Here is a 27766-nt window from a genome sequence, read left to right as displayed (position 1 = left end):
CTTCTGTGAGAATGGCACGCAGCAGCGTGGGTGTCTCCGCGGGGCCAGGGGCCCACACCTGGCAGCTGGGGACCGCGGGGCTCGCGGTGGGCGGGCACACCCCGCACCTGGGCGGGGCGGGCGGGGAAGGGGCGGGCCGCGGCGGGGCTGGGCGGAGCGCGGAGCGGCTGGGGGAGCGCGGCGCCGGGAGGGGAGGTAGGCCGAGTGCGCGGGGCGCCGAGCCCCTCCGGCGGGCAGGGCTCGGTGAGCGGGCTCGGTGAGCGGACTGGACCGCTGGCAGAATGCAGGCGGCGCCGAGGGCAGCCGGGCGAGCGCGGGGCTTCGGCGGCGCCCGGCCGGAGGCGGGACAGGAAGGCACGGGCGGCGCCGAGCCTTGTGCCGCGCGGGGAGGGGTCGCTGCCCGCGGTACCGCTGGGTGTGCCCCCAGCCCCACGCCCCTGCGGAGGGCACGGGTCAGCACGTTTCCGCCGTTGTGGGCTCATCCCATGTCATAGACCCTCCCCGGGGCTGGGACCTGCCCCCCACCCCCAAGGCCCATTATCTCCAGCCCTTCCCAGCCCCCGCCGCGCTGACCTGTCCCTCTCCTCGACCGGCCCGTCTCCCTGGGCAGCGAGCGCTCCGGCCAAGACCCCCGCAGGAGACACTCGTTAGCACGTCCTCACCCCTGTCGTCCTGCCCAGCTCCACCCCAGGCCTGGAACCCCAGTCCCCTCTGGCCCTTTGTCCCCGGCCCTGACCGCAGGCTCAGCCTTTGCTCCTGAACCGCCGCGTCTCCCCGCAGGCCGCGCGCCGCCCCCAGGATGCAGCCCGCAGGCTGGGCGGCCGCCAGGGAAGCGGCGGCCCGCGACACGCTGGCGGCGGATCTGCGGTGCAGTCTGTTCACTTCGGCCCTGCAGAGCTACAAGCGGGACTCCGCGCTGCGGCCTTTCCCCGCGTCCTATGCCCGCCACGACTGCAAGGACTTTGAGGCCCTGGTGAGTGTGCTTCCTCCTCCCCCCACTCCCCCGCGCTGTCCACTGTTTCCCAGGCCACGTGTCCTGTGGACCCAGGTTAGTAAACATGACAGCCCCTAGACTTCATTTCCAGCCCGGCCTTGGGGAGGGTTTCAATGAGCTAAGAACACTCCCCAAGCCTAATGTGGACACTCCCAAGGCATTTTGTGGCTGCTTCCTCTTGTTAGTGACCAGTGACTTCCAGGAGTGAAGTGAGGAATTCAGCAGTTAGGCCTCCACAAGATTTCCTAGTGTGGCCAGCAAATGGGTGTTGATCTGAATCACCGGACTCAGCCAAATGGAAGTTACTCATCCCTTTGCAAATACACAGCCACCAAAAGTAACCAAAGCCACCCCCATATCTTGATCTTCAGATGAGGTAATATATGGGCAGTGCTCTTATAAATTGTAACATACAGTACACATGTGAGCTGTTGTTTCTTTGATGATTCACAAGGCACTTAACTTCTTGCAGAGTTCACTTTAGGGTCGGCATGCATTCCAGATACCAGTTATTTTTGTAATTCAAATGTTTGGGATTGCCTATAAAAATATAATTTTCCAAAATTGATTCTATAAGAAATAGAAAATTGAAATAGTCTATAATCATTAAAGACACTGAATTAAGTAAATTCACTCAAAGAAAATTCCAGGCGTAGCAGGTTTCCTTGGTGAGTTCTACCAATCACTGAGGCAATAAGTAATTCCAATTGTGTACAAATTCTTCCAAATATTGTAAAAGAGGCTAGTATAATCTTGATCCTACATCTGAAGAGAATGATACAAGAAAAGAACATTATAAGCCAGTGTCACTCCTGAGTATAAATGTAGAAATCCTCTATAAAATATTAGGTTCCTGAATCCAGTAATGTCTAAAAAGAACAATTCCTCATTAACAGGTTGGGTTTATTCCAGGAATGCAAAATGAGTTCAACATTTGAACATCACTTAATGTTATGAACCACATGAACAGATTTAAGGAGGTGTTTAGAATTGTGTCTGATGAGGTGGTCAGGGTTGGGTTCCCACTTTGCTTTCACTTTCGGGACGTAAAAGGACAAAGGCCCAGTCTCCTGCCTCCCACATGTTCCGTTGAAATCCAGGCTAGGGATGTGTGGAGAGCATCCAGGCCTAGGCCATCGGACACAGGTGTTTCAGGTTCAGGGAGATAGCCAACTAACTTTCCCCACAGTTTGTTCTGCAAATTGAGATGTTCAGTTTTGTGAGTTTGTAATATCAGAGCCTTGGGGATGGCATACCTTTATTTTGTCGATAGATTTTAACGGAGCACTTGCTGTGGGCCAGGTGCCTAGGACGCAGGTTAACCAGTGTGGTCAGCTGTACCGTGGGGTAAGCCCTATGCAGGCACGCCTCGGAGATTTTGCAGGTTCAGTTCCAGAGCACTGTAATAAAGTGAGTTGTAACCTTTTTGCTGGTGGAGGGTCTTGCCTTCAATTTGTAAAGAACGCAGTATCTGTGAAGTGCATCAAAGGAGGTATGCCTGTGTATATGAGAGGACGCCCAGAGCAGGGACCCCAGTCCTTGGCACTGAGCTGGGGTCAGGGAACACCAACAAAGAGCAGTAGCTGAGACCATGCTGACTCCCTGGGGGACATGGAGGATTTCAGGGAGCAGAGGGGAGGAAAGGTCTATTCTAGGAGGAGTAGCAGGACAGGCAGAAAACCAGGAGCTCACCGGCATGTGGCTGTTGTGGGGAGCAGGAAAAGGTGAGGCCAGCCAGTGCATGCAGGGCTTGGCATGTCCTGCCAAGATGTATAGATTTTATCTTTAGTTGGGGAAGCATTGGTGAGATCCATGATGCATTTCTTTCTTTTTTTTTAATTATGTTTTTATTGGTTTTTAGAGAGAGGACGGGAGAGGGATAGAGAGATAGAAACATCAATGAGAGAGAGGAACATCATCAATTGGCTGCCTGCTGGACAGCCCTACTGGGGATTGAGCCCGCAACATGGACATGTGCCCTGACCAGGAATCGAACCCAAGACCTGTTGGTTCCTGGGTCGACACTCAACCACTGAGCCACACCAGCTGGGCCAGGATGCATTTCTGAAAGAGCCTTGTGGTGGTAGGGGGAGAGAGGGATCTGTTCAGGAGAAGAGATAGGTGTCTGAGGGACCACACCCTATGAGATGGTGCCCCACAGTGCACTTCATTAACTTTTACCAAGAAGCATCCAAGTTGATTAGCATGCTCAGCACCTTCTCTTCCTGCTGGAAGGGCTTACTGGCAAGCAGAATTAGGTTTGTTTGATGAATATGGGATAAATGCAAAGGGAGCTTTGGAACTGTTTCGATTTGTTTATGCTTTACATTTTTTTAATTATGCAAGTAATATATTCTTGTTATAAAAAATTCAAATGATATCAATCAAGTTAAAGTGCCCTTGATAGAGCTCACACTATCTCACGTCCCTCCCGATAGGGCACACCTTGCTTCCATACCTATAATCCCTTAGGACAGTGGTCGGCAAACTCATTAGTCAACAGAGCCAAATATCAACAGTACAACGATTGAAATTTCTTTTGAGAGCCGAAAACCGACGTGTGCGCATGGGCCACGAAGTTTCAATCGCACTGTATGTGCGCGCCCGCACGTGGTATTTTGTGGAAGAGCCACACTCAAGGGGCCTGAGCCGCATGTGGCTCTCGAGCCACAGTTTGCCGACCACTGCCTTAGGAGACTTCAGATAGCCCCAAATAGTCACCTCTGGAGGGACAGACTGTCCCTCTCATGGGGCTCATGGTGCCCCTGGAGATACACAGGCAGATTCTTACCAGCCCATTCTGTTGCCATTTTCCTTATTGCGCACCTTAAGGAAACTGGTCCAGGCCAGACAGAGTCTTGGCTGTCTGTAGGCATGGCTCTAAGGAGCAGTTACCCAAGAGAAGGCAGCTCACCAGGCGGGACCTGGTATGACCTCTGAGAGCATGCACATGTTCTTAGATAAACACACTTCAGGTTTCCTTTTGCCACAGTTTACATGAGTTACAGAAGAAAATGTGGAGAATTTGGCATCGGGACCTGTATCTGAGTCAGTGATTAACTTTGAAAGAAAAGGGAATGAGGTCTGGATTCCTTCTTCTGGGTCATTTTGTGGTTACCTGAAGAAGGAAGGTGTGGGCTGTTAAAAAACTTGTATTTTGCTGTAGTGGTTTGGCTCAGTAGATGGAGCATCAGCCTGTGGACTGAAGGTCCAGGGTTTGATTCTGGTCAAGGGCACATACCTCCGGTCAAGGCTGCATCGCAGACCCACCCTCTGATCGGGGCACGTGTGGGAGGCAACCAATTGATGTGAGTGACATCCATGTTTCTTTCTCTCTGTCTCTCCTCCTCCTTTCCACTCTCTCTCTCAAAAAAAAAAAAAAAAAATCAATGGAAAAATATCCTTGGGTGAGGATTAAAAACAACAAAATAAAGCATCTCCGTATTAAAAAAAAAATCTATCATTTTTATTTGTTTAGCTAAAAGCATTTGGAAGTAATGTGAAACAGTTTATCATATTTAACCATGTTAAATTAATTTTCTCCATCTAAAGCCCCAAATCATCTCTCAGGTGCCTAGTTTTGAGGATATTTTTATTCTGAGGCAACACTTCAGCTTTACACCGGGAGGTCTTTGTATTCCCAGTGCCTGGCCTGGGAGGTGCTTATCAGATGTTTGAGGAATCTAATTGGGTGTGTGTGATTGCCCAGGTGAAGCGTTTCTGCTCTTGTTCCTTGAACAAGGGTTGGCTGAGCCCTTATTGGTCAGAGAATCTGTAGCATTCTTGGGATGTCCTGTAGCCCTGACCAGTGACCCTCAAACTTCATGTTTGTTTTTTCCCCCTAGGAGCCCCATGCCCTGGTTCTCCATTAGTCTGCAGACCTTTTCTGGGGGTGGGAGGTGGGTGGTAATGGCTCCTTTATATATATATATTTTGTTCATCCTCACCTGAGGATATTTTTCCATTGATTTTTAGGGAGAGAGTGGAAGAAAGAGAGAAAGACAGAGAGAAACATCAATATGAGAGAAACACAGCGATTGGTTGCCTTCTGTACATGCCCTGACCAGGGCCTGGGCCGGGGAGGAGCCTGCAACCAAGGTACGTGCCCTTGGCCAGAATCGAACCGGGGGCCTTTTGGTCCACAGGCTGATGCTTTATCCACCGAGCCAAACTGGCTAGGGCAGCTCCTTTATTTTAATTCCGGGCCCTTACACTTGAAAGTGGGGTTGAGGATCAGTAGCAGCATCCCCTGGGAGCTTGTTAGAAATGCAGAATGCCAGGTTCCCCTCTCAGACCTACCCAGTTAGTATATGATTTTTTTTTAATTGGCATTTTTAAAAATCAATTTTTCTAATTGATTTTAGAAAGAGAGAGAGAGGAACATCGCTTTGTTGTTCCACTTATTTATTCATTCACTGGTTGCTTCTTATATATGCCCTGACTGGAGATCAAACCCACAACCTTGACATAAGGGGGTGACACTCTAACCAACTGGGCTACCTGGCCAGGGCAGGATCTGCAGTTTTAACAAGTCTGAGAAGCATTTGCATCTAGCCTGCCCTATTCCCATCCACCATTTGGGAGTGGGGGTGGGAGGCTGTACTGGCTCTCCTGGTTCTGGTCTTTGGCTTGCTCTCTCTAAAACAGCTGACTCCCCAATGTCTGGGTTAAAGACATGAATAAGCTCCTCTCTGTCCTAACCTCAGGGCAGGCCTGCTCCTCCCTGCTGCCCCGTATAACCCCCCTTGTTGTCCAAGCAAACTTTCCCTCATCCTTTAAGACACAGTTGGAACCTCATCTTACTCTGTGCTTTTACCCCCAGCAGTTAGGAGTTCTTCTTCTGGTTCCTTCACAATATTATACATTTGCTTTTATAAATAACTAGAAGCCCGGTGCACGAAATTCGTGCATGGCGGGGGGTTGTCCCTCAGCCCAGCCTGTACCCTCTCCAATCTGGGACATCCCTCTCACAATCCAGGACTGCTGGCTCCCAACTGCTTGCCTGCCTGCCTTCCTGATTGCCCCTAACCGCTTCTGCCTGCCAGCCTGATCACCCCCTAACCACTCCGCTGCCAGCCTGGTTGATGCTTAACTGCTCCCCTGCCAGCCTGTTTGCCCCCAACTTCCCTCCTCTGCCAGCCTGGTCACCTCTAACTGCCCTCTCCTGCAGGGTTGATCACCTCCAACTGCCCTCCCTTTTAAGCCTGGTCCCTCTCAACTGCCCTCCCTTGCAGGCCTGGTCCCTCACAACTGCCCTCCCTTGCAGGCCGGGTGCCTCCCAACTGCCCTCTCCTGCTGGCCATCTTGTAGTGGCCATCTTGTGTCCACATGGGGGCAGGATCTTTGACCACATGGGGGCAGCTATATTGTGTGTTGCAGTGATGATCAATCTGTATATTATTCTTTTATTAGATAGGATAGAGGCCTGGTACAGGGGTGGGGGCCAGTTGGTTTGCCCTGAAGGGTGTCACAGATAAGGGTGGGGGTTCCCTTGGGGTGTGGGGCAGCCTGAGCGAGGGGCCAGTGGTGGTTTGCAGGCCGGCCACGCCCCCTGGCAACCCAAGGGGAGGCCCTGGTATCTGGAATTTATTTTCCTTCTACAATTGAAACTTTGTAGCCTGGGGCGGCAGCCATTTCTGTGGCAGTTAATTCACCTTCTACAATTAAAACTTTGTAGCCTTAAGCGGGTGGGCCCAGCCAGGGTGTGCGGAAAGCTTTGCTTTTCCTGTTGCCACCAGCAACCCTGGCCTGCTCTCTCAAGTTCCATTCTGCCGCCATCTGTTTGAATTTGTTTACCTTCTATAATTGAAACTTTGTAGCTTGAGTGGAGGCTTAGGCCTGCAACGGCTATGGAAAGCTTGGCTTCCTCTGTTACCTGGGAAACCTTGCTCTCTGTGGCTGTAGCCATCTTGGATTGGGGTTAATTTGCATACTCGCCCTGATTGGCTGGTGGGCGTGGCTTGGCTGGTGGGCGTGGCTTGTGTAGCGGAGTGATGGTTAATTTGCATATTACCATTTTATTAGAGAGGACTAGAGGCCTAGTGCATGAAATTCGTGCACTCAGAAGGGTCCTTCAGCCCAGCCTGCACCCTCTCGCAGTCCAGGAGCCCTCAGGGGATATCCGACTGCTGTGGAGGCGGGAGAGGCTCCCACCACAGCCGTTACGTTCGCCAGCCGTGAGCCCAGCTCAGGGCTTCTGGCCGAGCAGCACTCCCCCTGTGGGAGCGCACTGACCACCCGGGGGCAGCTCCTGCATTGAGCGTCTGCCCCCTGGTGGTGAGTGTGTGTCATAGTGACCGGTCGTTCCGCCATTCGGTCGATTTGCATATTAGGGTTTTGTTATATAGGATACTATGATAAACATCCTTCCACATAATTACTGTTTATATCTCTGGTTCTTTTCTTTTTTTTTCTTCTTTATATATCTAGTTATTTTCTTGAGGTAAATTCTGAAAGGTGAAATTGCTGCCTCAAAGGCTAACAGAACTTTCTAATGAAGGCTTTTGATGCTTATTTCCAGGTTAGAAATGGAATTGACATTGGCTGAGGGAGATTATTCTTTTTTTTTTTTAATTTCTTTATTGATTAAGGTGTCACATATTTGTCCTCATCCCCCCATTCCCATCCCACACCCCTCCCCACGGATGCCCCAACCCCCTGTTGAACTTAACCATTGGTTAGGCTCATATGCATGCACACAAGTCCTTTGGTTGATCTCTCCCCGCTCCCCCCACCCTCCCCTATCCTCCCTCTGAGGCTCGATAGTCCGATCGATGTCTCCTTGTTTCTGGTTCTGTTCTTGTTCATCAGTCTATGTTGTTCATCATTTCCCCTAGATGAGCCAGATCATGTGTCACTAGAGATATACTTATATGAACTGAATGTGAGATGAGTAATAATAGTTATGCTGACAGGCAAATGAATCAGTCTGTAGTGAGTTTCTTTCTGGACCAACAGTTCTTTTGAGACCCAATATCAATGTCCACCAGTTCCTTATGTGTACATGTCGGCACTGACCCCTCAGCTCTGGATGGTGGACAAATGGTGGTAATGCAGGGAGATTATTCTTTACAAGGCTCTCAACCTTGGCTCACACTGGAAAGCTTTAAAAAATACTTCTGTCTGGGCCCCACCCTTAGAGATTCTGTTTTTAATTGATCTGAGGTGGAGCCTGGGCAGTGGGACTTGTTTGTTTATATTTGCAGAAAATGTATAGTTTAAAATTTTTCCTATTAATTGATTTGATCATTTTCATGAGCACCCAGCTACTGGTAGTGAGGAAATGATAACAATTAGATTTAGTCCAATCAATAAGTATCAATGTAGGTACATACTTGGTATTTCAAGTTAAAGTTCTCAGTCTCTCAGATTACCTTTTTTATTTCCCTGTTCTCAAAGATGATATCTGAAGAGACAAGTAGAATATACAGATATGACAAGATATTGATACTGGCATAGATATGATGTGATGTGACTGGCGGAGAGTGTGTGGCTAGAAGGATTCCTCAGCCTACGGGATGGTGATGTGGAGGATCCAGGGGTGGGATTTATCTTTCCAGTAGAAACCACCTCCTCCCTTCTCAACCATCCCAGACATGTATGCCTTTCCTCTGCAGATTGGTGAGCAGTAGAAAGGGACATTTGATTAATAATAATAGTATAGTCCCTAACACTTATTCAATGCTAATAGCCCCTACCACTTGCTGGGCACTGTTCTGAGCTGTTTCTTTGTGGAACTCATTTAATCTTCCCATTTAATCTTCCTATCAGGTAATCAGTGTATGTGTTGGGAGCAGACCACTCTCCAGCTCCCAGGTGTTGCTGGCGTGTAGCCAGGGTGGGGACTCCTGGAAAGGGTCCCCATGATGACTTCTTTTGTGAAGAGTTCTCCTATAAAGTAGACTCTCACCCCAGTCTGTTTTAGTGACTCTGTATTTCCTTTTTCTTTTTTTAAAAAATATATTTCTTTATTGATTTCAGAGAGGAAGGGAGAAGGATAGAGAGAAACATCAATGATGAGAGAGAATCATTGATCAGCTGCCTCCTGCACGCCCCCTACTGGGGATCGAGCCCACAACCCGGTCATGTGCCCTTGGCTGGAATCGAACCTGGGACCCTTCAGTCTGCAGGCCGACGCTCTATCCACTGAGCCAAACTGGCTAGGGCATAGTGACTGTATTTTCATACCTTAGGTTTGGGCAAAGCCAGGTGCACCCGTATGTAACTGCAGAGTCTGCCTCTCCAGCCTCATCCTGGCAGCCTATCGGCTCCATCCGTCCCTCCCACCCCACTGTTACGGGTGTCACTTTGGTCCTGCGGCTGGTGACCTTGGCTGTACCTTTGGTTCATTTCCTTCCAGCACCTCCACCCACATCTAGTAATTATGACCTCCGGCATCTTCCTAGACAAGGATTTTATTATTATTATTTTTTTAATCCTCACCTGAGGACATGAGAGCAAGAGCGAGATATCGGTTGCCTTCTGTATGTGCTCCAACCGGGGACTGAACCCACAACCCAGGTATGCGTTCTGACCGGGAATCAAACAGCAACCTTTCGGGGCACAGGACAATGCTCAACCAACTGAACCACAAGGATTTTTTTGCAGATGTTCTCTCTTTCCTGCTGCCAGCCCTTCCAGGACAGCATTGCTTATCATCTAAGCCTGGTGATAAGAAGCACCTGTGGCAACTTCTGTAACTAGGTTCCTGTGCCTCCTCCCCAGGAGAACGTGACCTGGGTGGTTGCAAAGTGTCCACTGGGATGTACTGTCACCTCCTGACTCAAAGCGGGAGGTTGAATTGTCTCCTTCCAGTCCTGTCTCTTCTCTGCTTTCCCCCTGCTGGTTCCTGCCCTTGGCTTCTGTCACGCAAACCACCTCTTTCTTGAGAAACTTCCTTTCCCAAACCTTGGACTGCCCAGCACTGCCCAGCACTCAGGCCTTGCTCAGGTTCCCTGAGCCACTTCTTCACCTGAATCCTTCCTGTTACCCAGAGTAGAGGCTGCGAACATATGTTCTGTGGGATGACAGGCTGTTCTTTAGCCTTTTAGAAATTGGGAAGTTAAAAAAATGCAGCTTGCTCATTTCTTTTAAAAATGAAAAAATATTTGAGACGCCACTGCTTGGGCAGAAACCAGCTGGTACGGGAGTTTGGTGGCTGGGCCCTGTGCTAGGCCAGGGGTCACTGTTCAACACCGGTTTCTTAGACTCTCCCCTTACTCATTTTCCCCCTCTGGCTCTGGGGGCATTTGAGCCTGGGACCATATTTTGGGACTAGGCTGCTGTTCACGTCACTGCCTCTCTGCTAAGCTCTTCCCACTGGGAGTGCTCTCTCTCTCAGCCTCTCAGAATCCTCCCCTTTACGCCAGGTCCCATTCCTCTCCTACCTGACCTGTATGTATACCCTTCCCTCTGCCTTCTTCCCCACCCCCCAGAAATGCCTGCCTTCCTCCTGAACACTTACTCTCCTCAATCCAGTTATTGGTAAATGCCTTCCACTGCCACGAACAGTGGTTGGTAATGTTTGTCTCTATGGAGGGTTTTGTGTCTCCTGACCCTGCTTCATACTTCACCGGACACACATCTTTCTCCTTACCTACAGGGCCTCGGCACAGCTGGTAGCTGTCTTGATTTATTATGTGGGGGTGGGAGACTCCAGGAACATACGGGATTGGCGTCCCAAGCAGCTTCTTAAAGCTCTGTGGGAATTGCTCCTTGGGGTTAAGATATTTAGTCCATTATAAATTTCTCCATTGGTAGGAGAGAATCCCAGAGAACAGACCCCAGAGTCAGGCTGCCTGGCTTCATGGCCCTGCTCCTGAAGAGCTGCAAGACCCTAGGGAAGGGGCTTAACCTCTCCAAGCCCCAGTTTCCTCCCCTTTCAAACAGGTTGTTGTGAGGATAAAATGAGATGCCGTGTGTACAGCATTTAGCCCAGTGCCTGGCATGTGATGCGGCCTCAATAAATGTTAGCTTTTACCATCTTGCCCTGATCTCCGGGCCAGCTTCTAGCTGACTGCTGGCTCCAGAATACCTACGATGGAGTTGGCCCTCAGGAAGCATTTGCCCAGCCAGACTTGATGTGGCCCCAGAGAAGACTCAGCTGTGGCTTTGGGATAACACGTGTGGAGAGAGTCAAGTACCAATTGAGGGCTGTGTTGAACAGTGACCCCTGGCCTAGCATAGAGCACAGGGGAGCCTAGAGGTTGGGAGAGGTCAGGGTCAGGGCCAGTGACTTTAGGCTGACCTTGAAGACTGAGTAGACAGACTCTCATGCAGGGCAGCTGCAGAAGCAAGAGAAGGAAAGACAGAGGGCACTTGAGGAATGGTGTAGGGGGAGCAGGTGAGAAGCAGGTTTCAGGAGGTACTGTTAGGCAGAGAAGCCAGAACAGATTCCCAAGGGCCTCGTGAAGGACAGAGTTGCCAGATTAGCAAAAAGCAATATAGGCCACCTATTTAAATTTGAATTTCAGAGAAGCAACACATAATTTTTATTTTTATTTTTTAAATTTCTTTATTGATTAAGGTGTCACATATTTGTCCTCATCCCCCCCATTCCCATCCCACACCCCTCCCCATGGATGCCCCAACCCCCTGTTGAACTTAATCATTGGTTAGGCTCATATGCATGCACACAAGACCTTTGGTTGATCTCTCCCCCCTCCCCCCACCCTCCCCTATCCTCCCTCTGAGGCTCGATAGTCCGATCGATGCCTCCTTGTTTCTGGTTCTGTTGTTGTTCATCAGTCTATGTTGTTCATCATTTCCCCTAGAGCAACACATAATTTTTAAAGCGTGAAGTATGCTGTAATTATTGCATGGGTTATCCTTCTAGTAAAAGTCTTATTTTGTTATTTATCTGAAATTCAAATTCAACTGGGCAGGCTGTATTTTATGGGACAGGCCTATTTGTGTTCCTGGTCCCCAAAAGGCACTGCTAAAATGCAGACAGGTTTTGGTCACAAGAAGAAAAAGAATCTTGTTAATTTGTTGGAGCAGATTTATTTTTCAGAGTAGCCTGAAAAGTGAAATAGGACCTGAGGAAGGCCAGTTAAGGGTTAAATAGCGGGGTGGGGGTTGGGGGGAGGGCAAAGAGAGGAACCCAGCAGGACCTACAGGGCAGGCAGAAGTGGGAGGGCCTAGCCCTGAAAGAGGGCTGTCCCCGAGGGCGCTCAGGCGAGGCTGGGGTTGATCTCGGAGCTGGGAGCAGTCTCTTCCCCTTCCCCAGACTGACCTGGCTTAGCTGACTGTCGTTTTGTAGGGCTCTCTGTACCCAGGTCTGGACTGTTGGCAAGGGCTGCGGCTCACAGGTGGAATTTGAGAATAGGAGTGATGGGGACAGTGATTGTGAGAGAGAAGACTCAGCTCTGGATTTGGGATAACAAGTGTGGACCAGGAGTGGAAAAGCAGGACAGGTGAGGTCACAGGATGCTGGGAGGTGCCCTTTGGACTGGGCAGGCAGCAGCACCATTTGCAACACAGCGTCAAGTACCCTTCGTGGCTCTGTATTGCCTATAGAACAAAGCCCAGAGACCTCAAGTACAGAGTGAAAAAAAAAAACCGTCAGTGGTTGTAAATGGAAAAAACACACTGATATTCATGAAGCACCAGGTACATCCCCAATAAAAATGTATTTGGGAGTGTTGTCAGGGAGAAATATAAATAAGAAGAAAAAAAAAAAAAAGAAAAGAAATGAACATATATACACCAGGCCCTGATATTCTGTTACTTTCTTTAATCTTCCTGTCAACCTCATATGGAGATAGTGGGCGTCCCATGTTAGAGAGAAGATTGAGGCTCAGCCAGGTCCAGTGCTTTGTTTAAGGACACCCTGGGGAGGGGGGCTGGGGAGTGAGGAAGTGGCGTGCAGGAGGCAGTTGATGGATGTTACACTCTCACACTGATGTATCTCTTCTCCCTTCCTCTCTAAAAATCAGTAAACTATTCTTAAAAAAAAAAGGAGCAGAGATTCAAACCCAGATCTGTCTGCTTTTTCCCTATGTGCAGGAAAGAGGAAGGTTAGAAAAACACATGACTGTCCCTGGCCTCTAGGAATCCTGGCCTCACGGGGGAGAGAGAAGAGGGGATGAGGGCTCTAGGGGTGTGGAGAAAGGGGTGTCTGGGTTGGTAGAAGTAGGGGAAGGGGCATTCCAGGGGACTGAGTGAGCAAAGTTTGGAGGTGGTGCAACCCAGGGCATGTTCACAGATGGCCCCAGTGTACGGTGATGTTTTAAAAAACCATCTAGGGAGATTTGGCTTCTAGTCATAATTTCTGAGCAAAAGCTACAGTTACCTTGTAGCTATATCTGTTAGTCCAGATCCCCAGTCCCTTAACAGAAAACCTGGCACCAATGTGTTTCAGAATTCAGATTCTACCCAGTTTTACAAAGGCAATAATGTAGTGTAATGGTACAATGTAGTGAAATGGTAATGTAGTGAAAAAAAAATCGTCAGTGGTTGTAAATGGAAAAAACACACTGATAAACTGGCATCTATGGTGGGCCGCACGGGCACCAGCCTAAACCAGAAGGCCCTAGGACGGGTTGCCACGTACAGCAGGGGTTCTGTTTCTACGGAAGTCCTTGGAGCAGTCCACACAGAGTTCCAGGATCTAGTCTTTGTCCTGAGGGTGACCGCTCATGTGTAAAAAGAGATTCATGTCGGGTGGGTGTAGGAACTGCTTTGGCCTAATGAGGCCCCATGTTTACAGAGACTGGTCTCTCTTGTAAGAACGCCGTAGACGTAGCTGCCAGGGCCTCACAGAAAGTCACCGCTTTCAGGGAAACCTCAAACCATGGGTCCCGACTTGCAGTTTCTCCCATTGTAGGTGCAGCTTACTATTCTGGGTGATTTTTACCATAAGCAGCCTTGCCTGGTTATGTATGTTGTTGCCCAGTGTCCAGGGGAACAGGCTGACAGGAAATTAACTGCAGGTCATTTTCTCATGCTTTGCTAACCCTTTACCCACCCGCGTATATATCATGTATTTGATAACGCCTCCCAGGCCAGGTGGCATCTCATAATCAGAATGGATATTCCTACAGCAAAATGTAGCATGAAGTGGGATACATAGAGATTAAACGATCCTCACATCAGTTCAGGTCGGGTTTTGTACCAAATGAGTTACAAAACCTTGCAGTGTTTGGAGCACTTGGAGTTGGATATTCTTTGGAAAGGGGATCATAGACCTGCCCATGTCCCCTCCTCTTAGGAAACTCATGACCTGAAAGAAGTGCAGGTTGCTGTCTTACCGCTAGAGGGCTCCTGGTTCTCATTTTGCCTAGGATCCTTACTAATGGAGGTTTTCCTCACTTCAGCTTGCAGATGCCAGCAAGTTACCCAACCTGAAAGAGCTTCTCCAGTCCTCTGAAGATAAAGACAAACGGGCCTGGGACCTGCTGAGCTGGATTTTATCCTCAAAGGTCCTGACAGTCCACAGTGCAGGGAAGTCAGAGGTGAGACGTTGATCTGTAGGATCACAGGTTCCTAGGGACCTCCTTGTGCACCAGATAACCCAGGCAGCTTATTGCAAATGCAGATTCCTGCACCTTGCCCCCAGAGATTCTGATTCTGTGTCTGAAGTGGAGCCCAGGAACTTGCACACTGGCAATGCAAAGCTGTGTTCTTCCTCCTGCTAAATGTGTGACCTTGAGCAGGTTTCTTGGTACATTTCAGTACCTCAGTTTCCTCATCTATCAAATGGGGATTCGAGGTGCCTCATTAGCGCAGTAGGTAGCGTGTCAGTCTCATAAAATGGGGATACAAATAGGATGCTTCCATCAGGGAAATGGCGTTGAGAATTGAATGGATTGTCACACTTAGAATAATGTGTAAGGGCACATGCTAAGGGCTCTGTAATGTTGGGTATCACAAGCAGCCCAGGTAATTCTGATAAGGGCGAACCCTTGACCACACCTTAAGAAACATGGGCCTAACCCAGGTGTTAGGAAACAGTAAGGCAGAGCCTGAAATATTGTAAAACCTCATGCTCTGGGTTTAAATTCCACTTCCACCATGCCTGGCCGGTATGGCTCAGTGGTTGAGTGTTGATCCATGCACCAAGAGGTCGCTGATTCGATTCCTGGTCAGGGCACATGCCTGGGTTGTGGGCTCAAGCCCCAGAAGGGGGTGTGCAGGAGGCAGCCAATTGATGATTCTCTCTCATCATTAATGTTTCTTTCTCTCTCTCCCTCTCCCTTCTTCTCTCTGTAAAAATTAATTTTAAAAAATTGAATTCTACTTCCACCCATAATTTTTCCATTTGTAAGTTGAGAATATTAATAGGTACCTCAGAGGGGAGCTATAACAGAATGTGTGTCACTCCAGTATCATTTTTGGCATAGACCAGATGTTCCATAATTTGGTGTCCTTGCCTGGCCGGATCTCCCAGGGACACACTGGGATAGCAAGGACCAGAGTGTGGGATGGCAGATCTGCAATCAGGTGCTCTTTTCTCTGAGAGGCAGCAGGGGTTTATCTGTTCTGTTCTTCACTTAATCAATTTTAACTTAATTGCATTCCGTTTTATAAGCTCCTGCTAAAGACGGAAATCCTTAAGTGGCATAGAATTTGATGTCTTGGATTCTGGTGTTTAGGATCATCCATCTATGTTGGGAGGGAAAGTAACATAAAGAGCCCTGGAGTGGGAGTCAGTGGGAGATATTCGGGTCCAGGCTGGACTGATAACTCTTAGATGATCCCTGGGTTTTACTTTTGTCATATGTTAAATGGAGATTTATTTATTCCTCATAGGGGCATCAGGCACCTACTAGATATTGCTGCAAGTAAAGCAGATAAGATAATAGCTCCTTGACTTTGTTTTATGGACCAGTTAACTTCCATTAAAATATGGAGTGTTGGCATCCAGGATTATATCAGCTTTTTATTGACCCAAGCAAGGACATTAGCCTACCATGTATCATCATTTTTTATTTATTTATTTTTTTTTCTTTTTTTTTTTTTCATGTATCATCATTTTATAAAAGGGTGTTTTAACACAAAAAAGGAGGGTGGTCCTGACCTTAGAATAGAGAGCAGTGCAGGGAAAGGATCGTGGACCTTACAGCAATGTGTGTGTGTGTGTGTGTGTGTGTGTGTGTGTGTGTGTGTATAAAATATATATAAATATATATCTATTACATTGACCTACATTTTCTCTTTAAAAATTTTATTGATTGATTTTGGAAAGAGGATGGAGAGAGGGGGGGGGGGGGAGAGAGAGAGAAACATTGATTTGTTGTTCCACTTATTTATGCATTCATTGGTTTATTCTTTTTAAAAAATTATTTTTATTGATTTCAGAGAGGAAGGGAGAGAGAAATAGAAACATCAATGATGAGAGAGAATCATTGATCGGCTGCCTCCTGCACACCCCCCAATGGGGATCAAGCCCACAACAAGGGCACGTGTCCTGAACGGGAATTGAACCATGACCTTCTAGTTCATAGGTCGTCACTCAGCCACTAAGCCATGCCAGGTGGATGATTTATTCTTATATGTGCCCTGTCTGAGGATTGAATCTGCAACCTTGGTGTCTCAGGATGATGCTCTAACCAGCTGAGCTATCGACCAGGGCTGCCCTAATTTTTCTTATTTAATCACAACCCAGAGAAAATTCCGCCTTCTCCATAGACTGTGACTTATTGTTTGGAAATCACTGAAATGTGTGGTTTCTGCCCTAAAGAGGATTGTTGCCCCTTGGGAAATAGCTCACCCTTTTGTATCAGTTAGGTTTTTTGCCTCATAACAAACCATCCCCCAAAAACCTAGTGGCTTAAAACAACACTGATTATTTCTCATGATTCTGTGGGTTGGTCGGGTGGTCCTTCTGGGTGGGGCTGGCTCACCTGGGGCTGGGTGATCTAGGGTGGCCTCACTTACATGTCTGGGGCTTCAGCTGGGATGGCTGCTGTGGTTGGGCCTTCCTCTATGGGGCACTCATCCTCCTACAGGCTAGCAGGGCTTGTTCAAGCCTCTGCTTGCCACATATTTGCCAAGGTCCCATTGGCAAGTCGCATGGCCAAGTCCAAATTCAAGGGGCAGTGAAATAGTGTCCATCTCTTGATGGAATCTTGGTGGAATTCCACCTGCAAAGTCACATTGCAGAGGGGTGGGAGGAAAAATATGTGGCCATTTTTGCCATTTATCACACCTTTCTACCTCCTGAGATTATTGTAAAGATGGAATATAGGAAATAGATGTGAAAGTTATGAAAATTAAGAGTGATCTTTAGTTAGAAGGAACAATGCCTACTTCTCAGCCTGTTGTAGGAGAAAAACATCAGAGGAAGGCAGTGTTGAGCTGGGAGCTCTGAGCTTATTTATAAATTGATGTCTTAATTCTCATGAAACCAGTTGTTCTCAAGAACAGAGTCCATTAGACTTTAAGCCCAAGGCTTTAGGAGGCCATTTTGGCAGCACATTTACCAGCTTCCCGAATAAAATTTCAACTCCCTTCATGTTTTCAAGTTTGAAAAGATCCAAAAGCTGACTGGTGCCCCTCACACTCCTGTCCCTGTGCCGGACTTCCTATTTGAAATCGAGTACTCCGACCCAGCGAATGCCAAATTTTATGAGACCAAAGGAGAACGAGACCTAATCTACGCCTTCCATGGGAGCCGCCTAGAAAACTTCCATTCCATCCTCCACAATGGCCTGCACTGCCACCTGAACAAGGTGGGGCCCAAGCCTGCTGACATTTGGGGGGGGAGGGGTTGGTGGGTCAGCGGGTAAGGGGTGGGAAGGGGTAGGTTCCCTAAGTCCTTGCCACTCAAAGTGTGGTCCACAGACCAGCAGCAGCTGGGAGCCTGTGAAAATGCAGAATCCTGGGCCCACTTGGACCTTCTGAATCAGAACCTGCATATTAACAAGATCTCCAGGTGATTCCTATACTGATGACAGTTTGAGAAGCATCCCTGGGAGTCAGCTCACCAGGTGATCCCAGTGTGTGGTCAACCCTCACCACGCAGCATGGTTCCTGGACCAGTGGTACCACATCACCTGGGAGCTCGTTGGACAAGTAGAATCTCAGGGCCCACCCCAGGCCACCTGATGAGGAATCACACTTTAACCAGCTCCCCAGGTGATCGCTTTGTATTTTGAAGTTTGAGAAACACTGCTCTAGGGGTCACTCCAACACAGTCTGCCCTTGGAGAAGTTGGGGGATGTGCCAAGGAGAGGTCCTTTCCCTCCCTCCTTGAGTTTGCTTCCTCTCTTTAGTGTCCTCTCTTTTTAAAGAGTCAAAACAGTGTCAACAACCCCTTCTCCATGGCACATTTAAAAAAAGAGAAATATATATTGATTTCAGAGAGGAAGGGAGAGGGAGGGAGGGAGGGAGGGAGGGAGGAAGAGAGAGAGAGAGAGAGAGAAACATCAATGATAAGAGAGAACCATTGGTTGGCTGGCTCCTGCATGACCCACACTGGGGATTGAGCCCACAACCCAGGCATGTGCCCCGACTGGGAATCAAACCGTGACCTCCCGGTTCGTAGGTCGACGCTCAACCACAGAGGTCACATTTAAAAAAAAAATCTTTTTAAAATTGATTTTTACAGAGAGAAACGTCAATGTGAGAGCACAGCGTTGATTAGCTACCTCCTATTGGGGATTGAGCCCGCAACCCGGGCATGTGCCCTACTGGGAGTGAAACTGGCAACCTTTCAGTGCACGGAATGATGGTCAACGAACTGAGCCACACCAGCTAGGGCTTTGCCGGCATTTTTTTTGCCTCTCTGGGACGTGCAGGAGGAGAGTACAGACAGGAGCCAAAAAGGCCACCTTAGCGGCTCTGTAGCCTGTGCAGATGGATTTAAACGCTCTGAGCCTCGGTGTCCTCCTCTGTGCCATAGGGCACCGCCACCCACCTTCTGGTGTGCTGAGAGGATTGGAACAGTTGATGCATGCAAAGGCTCTTTCTGTGCTAAGCACCGAGGACACTGCTTTTCTAAGAGTTTGGGTAGTAGCTGTGCTGCAGCCTTTCCTCCGGTCATGCAGCACCTGCCACGTCTGAGGGGCTGGCTCCCCGAGCCGCAGGCTGAGCTGTGGCTGATGCAGCCGAGAGGCGGGAGAGACTTCCCAGCAGTGCTGCAGCAGATTAGCAACTCGTGCAGTTAGGTTTCGTCGAGGATGACGGGCTTGTTTACACTGGCTTTCAGCTGATTATTTCGGCCAGGCTACTGGAATCCCGGGCCTCCCCCCACAGCAGAGCAAGCCTGAAGTTGCCTGCAGATTACAGTCTGTACACCAGACCTTCACTTCAGTCCCCCAGGGATTTTGCTGCTTAGCAGCATCTCATCAGAATCCTTTGCTAAAGTGTCTGCTCTTGCCTCTCCTGTCTGGATTTTCAGTGAGACGTCTGCCAGTTGAAGCTGTGAGATTGTTCTCATGGTAGAGATACCCCAAGTCTCCCACTCTTCTGCTCACTGCAGCCATGCTCGAGGTTCCCGAGTCTAGAAGGGTGTATATATACAGGCATCGGGGAGAATGGATGTGGGGTCAGATCAGAGGACATCCAGTATCCTTGGAGAGGTCTGTGTAGGCTTTTAAGACATGGGAACTCTGCCTAACCCAGCAAGGGGCTTTCCAAAGGCCAAAGGCTTGTTTCATATCCCCTAAGCGTCACTTAATTGGCTTAGAATTGTGGAAGTCTGGTGCCACCAAACAAGACATTTCTCAGTTCCCAAGCACAGGATGTTCGGTGTGCTGTTAGAGTCCACTCGTTGTCTTGTGATACTGATGCTGTGGCCCCAGAATAGCAGCTGCTCTGGGTAGCAGCTACCTGGAAGTTGTGTTGAGAAGGATTCTGAGCCAGTGTGAATGAGTACCATCACTGATATTTTTATGTTGGCCATCACGGTTGATTATTGATGTCTACCATGGGCAAGGATTTGTCTGCTATGCCTTCTGTAGGCTCCCCTGGAGGTATTTAACCAGAGATCCTTGTCTCTCACCTGGCATGCTTCCTCACGGAGGGCACCAAGTTAGCACTACCACCAGGGAGCTGCCTTCTAGATTTTTGGACATTTTCTAGGTCAACACCAATACAAAGCGTAAAACTTACCCCAACCCTCCTGTAGGCTTCTTCATTCACTTATAGTTTCTGGTCTGAGGGATTCATTTCTTTTCTAAGTAGTGACTCAGATTACTGCCCCCTTCAGGTGCGATCCCCCTCCTAGTACATACGAGTATGATTTTGCTTCTGGCAGCCCATCAGTGTAACCATGCTAATGCATTCATGTAGCAGGAATTACTACATATACTACCACATAAGATCCTGTGCTGGAGTGCCCACTCCTCTCATGTGCCAGGAGTCCTGATCGATGCTTTATATACATTATCTCCCTGAATCCTCATCCATGAACTTATGAAGGAGACACTATTATCACCATTTTATAAATGTAGAAACTGAGACACAGAGACTTAGTTTGTTTATTTTATTTATTTTTAAATATATTTTTTATTGATTTTTTTTTTTTTTTTTTTTTTTTTAAGAGAGGAAGGAAGAGGGAGCTAGAAACATCAATGATGAGAGAGAATCATTGATTGGCTGCCTCTTGCACACCCCCTACTGGGGATTGAGCCTGCAACCCAGGCATGTGCCCTTGGCCACAATCAAACCTGGGACCTTTCAGTCCTCAGGCTGACGCTCTATCCATTGAGCCAAACTAGCTAGGGCTGTTTATTTATTTTAAATTCTTTATTGTTTTTTTAAAAATATATTTTATTGATTTTTTACAGAGAGGAAGAGAGAGGGATAGAGAGTTAGAAACATCGATGAGAGAGAAACATCAATCAGCTGCCTCTTGCACACCCCCCACTGGGGATGTGCCCGCAACCAAGGCACATGCCCTTGACCAGAATCGAACCTGGGACCCTTGAGTCCGCAGGCCGACGCTCTATCCACTGAGCCAAACCGGTTTCGGCTAAATTCTTTATTGTTTAAAGTATTACATATGTCTCCTTTTTACCCCATTGACCACTCCCCGGCCACTCCCACCCCCCCAGCCAGAGAATTTTTATAACTGGCCAGCTTGTTGGAGGCATAGGCAGAATTTAAACTCGGGTCTGTTTGGACTCTTTTTTTTTTAAATACCTGTTAATTAAAATATATATATTTTTATTGATTTCAGAGTGGAAGGGAGAGGGAGAGAGAGAGAGAGAAACATCAGTGATGAGAAAGAATCATCAATTGACTGCCTCCTGCATGCCCCACACTGACCAGAATTGAACTGTGACCTCCTGGTTCATAGGTTGACACTCAACCACTGAGCCACACCCGCTAGGCTGGACTTTATTTATTTATTTATTTTATTGATTTTTTACAGAGAGGAAGGGAGAGGGATAGAGAGTTAGAAACATCAATGAGAGAGAAACAGATCAGCTGCCTCCTGCACACCCCCTACTGGGGATGTGCCCGCAACCAAGGTACATGCCCTTGACGGGAATTGAACCTGGGACCCTTCAGTCCACAGGCCAACGCTCTATCCACTGAGCCAAACCAGGTAGGGCTGGACTTTTAATATTTATGATTTTCTCACTCAACCTTGACCACAGTAACTACTAGTTTGCCAGGCTAGTCAGGTATATCTACAGTCAACCTGTCGTCAGATAGGAATGTGTTTAGTGTTAACCCCATAATGATGTCATAGGATTATTTGAGTTTATGCCTTTCACTGGGGGGGAAAAAAAAAAAGGCTTGAAAATTCTGGGTTTACAATTCTGTTGAAGAAAGACTTGTGTTGCTTTGCTGTTCCATTTTATACTTACCCAGCCTTGTTTCTTTTCTGGTGGGCTCTGCCATTCTAGACGTCCTTGTTCGGGGAAGGGACCTACCTCACCAGTGACTTGAGCCTGGCCCTCCTTTATAGCCCCCATGGCTACGGGTGGCAGCGCAGCCTCCTGGGCCCCATCCTCAGCTGCGTGGCTGTGTGTGAGGTCATAGACCATCCAGATGTCAAGTGCCAAACCAAGAAGAAAGGTGAGTGAGCACTTGGCCCAGACCTAGGCTGCAGGCCTCAGGGTGAGTAGGCTCTTGCTGTTGGCACAACTGTTGGGCGGGGTACCCATTGCATGCTAAGGGATGGGCTGAGTGCAGGGCAATGCAGGGCAAGGGCCTGCCTTCACACAGTGAGCAGTGTCTTTATGGTATTGAACGCACAGTAGAAAAGATGTCACTTACTATCAGGTGGTAGGTAGAGAGTGCCAGGTGAGGGGATCCACCGGGCAGATCAGACGACGGAGCCATCGGTGGGTTCCAATGCTCAGAGAAAGCTTTGGGGAGGAAGTGAGATGTGATAGCTGAAAGTGAGTGTGCGAGGCCAGGGTGTGGGCTCCTGAGGGCAGGAAGTGGGACTCAGTCAGTCCTGGGCACCTGGTGTCAGTAGGGAGCCTGGTTCGTACTTGATGTTCAGTAAATATTTGCCAAATTGAAGCTAAGTACGTGTGTTTAGACCTGTCCCTCCAGGATGCTCTTGTGAGTGCTGGAGCCCTTGGAGGATGTGAGAGGCAACTGAGGCCATGGACAGTAAATCCCAGGCTTCCAGGAAGCAGACGACTCGCTGTCCGCCTGTCTACTTCCCTAATGTGTCCCTCAGATTGTTTGCCCGGTACCCCCTGCTGTTTGCCTGCAAAGGCAGAAAAGTCACAGAACTGCCATTCTGGTCTCCAAAACTGGCCTGTTGGTTCCAAAGAGAAAAGGAAAATTGAGGAAACTGTTCCTGGCCTCTAATGTAAAACAACTGGAACCGAGAAACGGGCCCAGGTCCGACGCCACCCTCTTAAACCAGACAGCATGAATATTTGCATTTATAATTCTTAGGAAGTTTGCAAACCGTGACATTAAACATCAAAACAAAACCTTGCAACGTCTGCTGTCACACAGCTTTGGCTTTTTTTAAATTGCTAAAGATTTTCGTGGTATTAAAAGTTTTGTTTCTGTTTGTTTGTTTAAACAAGCCTTGGTACAAAGAGTAGAAGATGTGTTCTAAGAAGCTCGAATCCAGAATGGCTAATTTAACATGCCTGCTAAGAGACATGTCTCAGATCAAGTCCTGTTCCTCGTCCCAGATTATTTTTTTGTTTTGAACATCAATCTGCTGCTTTTCTCTGCTTTCCTTGTTCAGCCAAGTTTCCCTCACCTCGTATCTCTTTTATTTTCCTACTTATCCTATTTGTCTCTCTGTTGATTTTCCTGTGTGTGGTTTTTTTTATTTAATATATTTTATTGTTTTTTTACAGAGAGGAAGGGAGAGAGATAGAGAGTTAGAAACATCGATGAGAGAGAAACATCGATCAGCTGCCTCCTGCACACCCCCTACTGGGGATGTGCCCGCAACCAAGGTACATGCCCTAGACCGGAATCGAACCCGGGACCTTTCAGTCCGCAGGCCGACGCTCTATCCACTGAGCCAAACCGGTTTTGGCTCATGTGTGTTTTTAAAAATATATTTTTATTGATTTCAGAGAGGGGGAGAGAGATAGAAACATCAATGATGAGAAAGAATCATTGATCGCCTGCCTCTTGAATGCCCCATACTGGTGATAGAGCCTGCAACCCAGGCATGTGCCCTGACCAGGAATCAAACCATGGCCTCCTGGTTCATAGGTTGACGCTCAACCACACTGACCCGCTGATTCTCCTGTTTTTTTATTCACACACACACACACACACACACACACACACCTATTCCTCAGCCTGTTGGGGCTTCTCCATTCCAAAGACCAGGAGGCTTGACCCATTTATATTCATAATTTGCTGCTTTTGTTATTGTATCCCTTGCCCCACCCCCAATAAACTGGTGCTTTACTTTCCTCATTCAGATTCCAAGGAGATAGATCGAAGGAGAGCAAGAATCAAGCACAGTGAAGGGGGAGACATCCCTCCAAAGTACTTTGTGGTCACCAACAACCAGCTCCTGCGAGTGAAGTACCTGCTGGTGTACTCACAGAAGCAGGCCAAGAGGTAAGAAGGACGGTCCTTGCCTGTGCCCCCGAGGACAACTAAGGGCTGCCTTCAAAGTGCTGGGTCCTTTGTTACCAGCACCCCCTTTCCTCCAGCTTTAGGCCTCCGCTATGTGTAAAGTATATAAAGCACTGTGCTAGACATGGTGAGGAGGGAGGATAAGGTTGTGTAAGATGTGGTCCTGGCCCGTCTGGCATGGCTCATTGGTTGAGCATCGACCTATGAACCAGAAGGTCATAGTTCGATTCTTGGTCAGGGCACATGCCTGGGTTTTGGGCTCGATCGCCAATGGGGGGCATGCAGGAGGCAGCTGATCAATGATTCTCTCTCATCACTGATCTCTCTCTCTCTCTCTCTCTCTCTCTCTCTCTCTCTCTCTCTTCCCCTTTCTCTCTGAAATGAATAAAAATATATTTTTAAAAAAAGATGTCCTGGCCCTTTGAGGACTGTATATTCTAGTGAAGAAGACAAAGAGATTCGTAGACACAAGTGACATGAGGGACTGGATGAAGCCAGATTGGCTGCCCCAGACCATGGGGCCCCTCAGCCCTAAGCTCCTGGTTTCACTCTGAAACCCATTGACTAGATTAAGCTGAGAGGCAGGGTGGTGGCTGGGATTGGGCGCTGCCCAGCTCAGTCACTTTCCATGGTGGCTGTTGAACCACCATCTTCTCTCTGGACCTGAGATACTTCATCTTTATTTAAAAAAAAATACATTTTTTGCTGAAGCCGGTTTGGCTCAGTGGATAGAGCGTCGGCCTGCGGACTGAAGGGTCCCGGGTTCGATTCCGGTAAAGGGCATGTACCTTGGTTGCGGGCACATCCCCAGTAGGGGGTGTGCAAGAGGCAGCTGATCGATGTTTCTCTCTCATCGATGTTTCTAACTCTCTATCCCTCTCTTTTCCTCTCTGTAAAAAATCAATAAAATATATATTTTTAAAAAATACATTTTTATTGATTTCAGAGAGGAAGGGGGCAGGAGAGAGAGATTGAAGCATCAATGATGAGAATCATTGATCAGCTGCCTCCTGCACGCCCCCTACTGGGGATCGAGCCCGCAACCCAGGCGTGTGCCCTGACTGGGAATCTAACCATGACCTCCTGGTTCATAGGTCGATGCTCAGCCACTGAGCCATGTGGGCCGGGCCATCTTCATCTTTAAAGTGAAAGTGTTGAACCCAATGGCAGATGAGGCCTTCTGACTTCTAAAAGCCATGGTAGATGCCTTATCCCATCTCAGCAATGTGATGGTGGTGGTGGTGGTGGTGTGTGTACAGGGTTCTCCAGGGTCGAGGTCTTGCTGTATTGTTGGGGTCTAGCTTTTCATGAGGATGAGCAGCAGGTGAGCAAGTAAGACAGGAAGGGGATCACTTAATACTTCGCACCCCTGTTGTACATATCAGTGGTTTCCATGCTTCAGGATTTCGTAAATCAGGAAAAAACCCTTTTCCCCTCAAATCTGGGAAATTTGTATAGCATTCCTGAGTCTGGTGGACATTATCCTTTGGTTTAAAATCATCTGGCTCTTTGTATTTGAAAATTCCATTCCTTCCCACTTCTCCCTGGAATGTTTCTTTAGTGCACACTTGGACAGTTTAGATCATCTCCCAGCGGGCCAAAGAGGATTTCCCCAGCACAGACTGATAACTGTAGGTGTCTAAAAGTGAAACGGCTTTTGCTAAATAACCTGCCACCTGCTGCCATCTGGGCAGACACCTTGAACGAGGTCATTCTTTTAGATACCAAAGTCCTGCCTAAGGAACGATGGGGCATAGGAGGTTCAAGAGGAGCAGCTATAAAAGAGAAGCTCAGGATGAGCTCACTGCATAGCTGTCCTTGTACATTTAGAACATGTTCTGGTGAAAGGCGTGTCAGTGCCAGGGCAAACAGCCTCAGATTTCTCGAGCAAAGGAGAACGCACGAAGCTTCATTTCATGGCTCACTCAGAGGATGAAATTCATCATTTCATCTTGGAGCCAGAAGTTGTTGCATACACTTAAAAAAAATGTTTTTCTCATTTTGCCAACATCACTCTTTTTTCCCTTTTAAGCAGGGCTTCAAGCCAGCTGTCCTGGTTTTCCAGCCATTGGTTTACGGTCATGATATTCCTGTACCTGCTGCTGCTGCTCATAGTGAGTGTCATCAACTCCTCCACTTTCCAACACTTTTGGAATCGTGCGAAGAGATAATCTTTCTGGGCCTGGTGTGGGGACCACCTCAACCACGTGCCTTGTTTTGTACCTCCCATGCCCCACATCCAGCCAGGCTGAGCCTGGGGGCCAGTTGGGGACCACAGGACAATGTCCATATGCCATAAATGTATCGATTGCCTTTGATGATGCTCCAGCCACACTCCGGCCAATGGGGACCACTGGGCCCTCACTCATAGGTTTTGGGGAGCCCTCCTGTCTGCTCCGGCCTAAGCAGCCCTAGGGAGTTGGCTTTTCCATCAGGGCCAAAGGAAAAAGTCCTGCTGCATTTGAAAACAAAGTGTCCAAGCTGTCAGTGGTATGTTTACAATCGCTCCTGGCGGACGTTGGCCCTTTCTCTAATGCCTTCTGGAAGGCGGAAAATGCGTAGTGGGGACGATAAATCACTAGGCGGTTGCCTTGTTTTGACTTGAGACACTCAAGAGGAATAGTCATGTTTCTCATAAAAATCGGTGGGGATCGGTTTTTGAATTCCATCCACCTTTGTAAGTACAAAACATTTTCAGTTTTCTCAAATCAACAAACAGCATTCTGCTGCAGCTGTAACCCCGTGCCCGACCGTGGATGAGAAAGGAAAGAATCAGAGATCTGATTAAAAAATACAAACCTAACAGTGAGCAACTCAAGTGTCTTTTTCTAAAAATTGCTAACTGCTAATTATAGCTGCAGGCCTGCCTCCTATCTCGTGCTCACGAAGCTGCCTTGATTGTGGCCCTGCCAGCCGCAAGTGCCACGCCGTAGGCCCTCTGCCACTCTCAGCCTTCGAGACTCGGATACGCGTGGACTGAGCCTCCCTCGGAGGGGTCACCGGTCTTTGGGACTCAGCCGGGGCAGGAAAAGCCTCTGGCTGCCCAGAGAGCCTTGGTTCTACTTGCCGTGTTCTCTGCCCCTCCTCCCTGCCCTGCTTCAGCCATAATGGAGCCCTGTCTTATTGGTGGGGATGGGGGGAGAGGTTTCTGTAAGGAACGGGGAAAGTAATTTTCTATAATTTGTGAAGTGAAGAAGCCACTATCATGGTTTTTACATTGAATATTGGAACATTTCAAAAATAATAAAGGTATTTTCCTAATTACCAGGTCGCCTTTGTGACGGCTTTCAGCCTCAGCCTGTCTGCCTTGTATGCCCTTTTGCTCAAAATCTTACCCTCTTTTTCCTTCCTTGTCTGAAGTGGCTGTTTGCTGGAAAGCATATATCATCAGGATATATCATCTGGTAGGTATTGATATACTAAATATGAGCACCTACTGTGTGCCAGGCACTAGAAATAGGGCAGGACCAAGGCCAAAAGTCCCTGTCCTCATCGACTGACAGTCTGGCAAGATGGGCAGGTGGACACTCTCAGCAGAGAGGTTGACATTATATGGTGTTATTATAAAAAAGAGTTTTGGGAAATACTTGACAAAACGTCTTAACCTGGCCTGGAAGTGTGGAAGTGACACATGTAGCACTGCAGTGTGCCTTATGTATGATTTCTTTAATTCTCACGACTGATAGAAAATTGAAATCCCAGAGAGTTTAAATAGCTTGCCCAAGGTTACTTGGCTAGGAAGTGGCAGAGCTGGGAGTTGAACTAGGCAGACTGGTTTCAGACTGTGGGTCTCATAGC

General features: G+C 48.2%; 1 protein-coding gene across 9 annotated transcripts; it reads left to right on the top strand.

The window, feature by feature from the left end:
* On the top strand, positions 1 to 27766 carry PARP16 (poly(ADP-ribose) polymerase family member 16). Of its 9 annotated transcripts, none has more exons than XM_079769456.1 (8): positions 1 to 26; positions 781 to 973; positions 14311 to 14448; positions 17461 to 17667; positions 21796 to 21967; positions 23809 to 23950; positions 26001 to 26082; positions 26824 to 27766. In XM_079769456.1, exons 2-8 carry the CDS (start codon positions 800 to 802, stop codon positions 26899 to 26901), a joined length of 993 nt encoding a protein of 330 aa, XP_079625582.1. In that variant the 5' UTR covers positions 1 to 26; positions 781 to 799; the 3' UTR covers positions 26902 to 27766. The 9 variants fall into 9 exon arrangements, with proteins under 9 accessions (XP_079625582.1, XP_079625578.1, XP_079625581.1 ...); XM_079769452.1 differs by lacking the exon at positions 1 to 26 and adding an exon at positions 147 to 195; XM_079769455.1 differs by lacking the exon at positions 1 to 26 and adding an exon at positions 183 to 243.

The sequence above is a fragment of the Cnephaeus nilssonii genome (genome assembly GCF_951640355.1).
Source record: "Cnephaeus nilssonii genome assembly, chromosome: 4".
NCBI classification, from domain to species: domain Eukaryota; kingdom Metazoa; phylum Chordata; class Mammalia; order Chiroptera; family Vespertilionidae; genus Cnephaeus; species Cnephaeus nilssonii.
The sequence above is the reverse complement of the archived record's forward strand: the minus strand, read 5'-3'. Positions and strand labels throughout refer to the sequence as shown.

Bases quoted from the DNA above. Each gene is read 5' to 3' on its own strand.
- PARP16 (XM_079769456.1), top strand. From the start codon at position 800: ATGCAGCCCGCAGGCTGGGCGGCCGCCAGGGAAGCGGCGGCCCGCGAC. The intron at 974-14,310 runs GTGAGTGTGCTT...TCCTCACTTCAG, and splicing joins GCAAGGACTTTGAGGCCCTG to CTTGCAGATGCCAGCAAGTT. The intron at 23,951-26,000 runs GTAAGAAGGACG...TTCCCTTTTAAG, and splicing joins TCACAGAAGCAGGCCAAGAG to CAGGGCTTCAAGCCAGCTGT.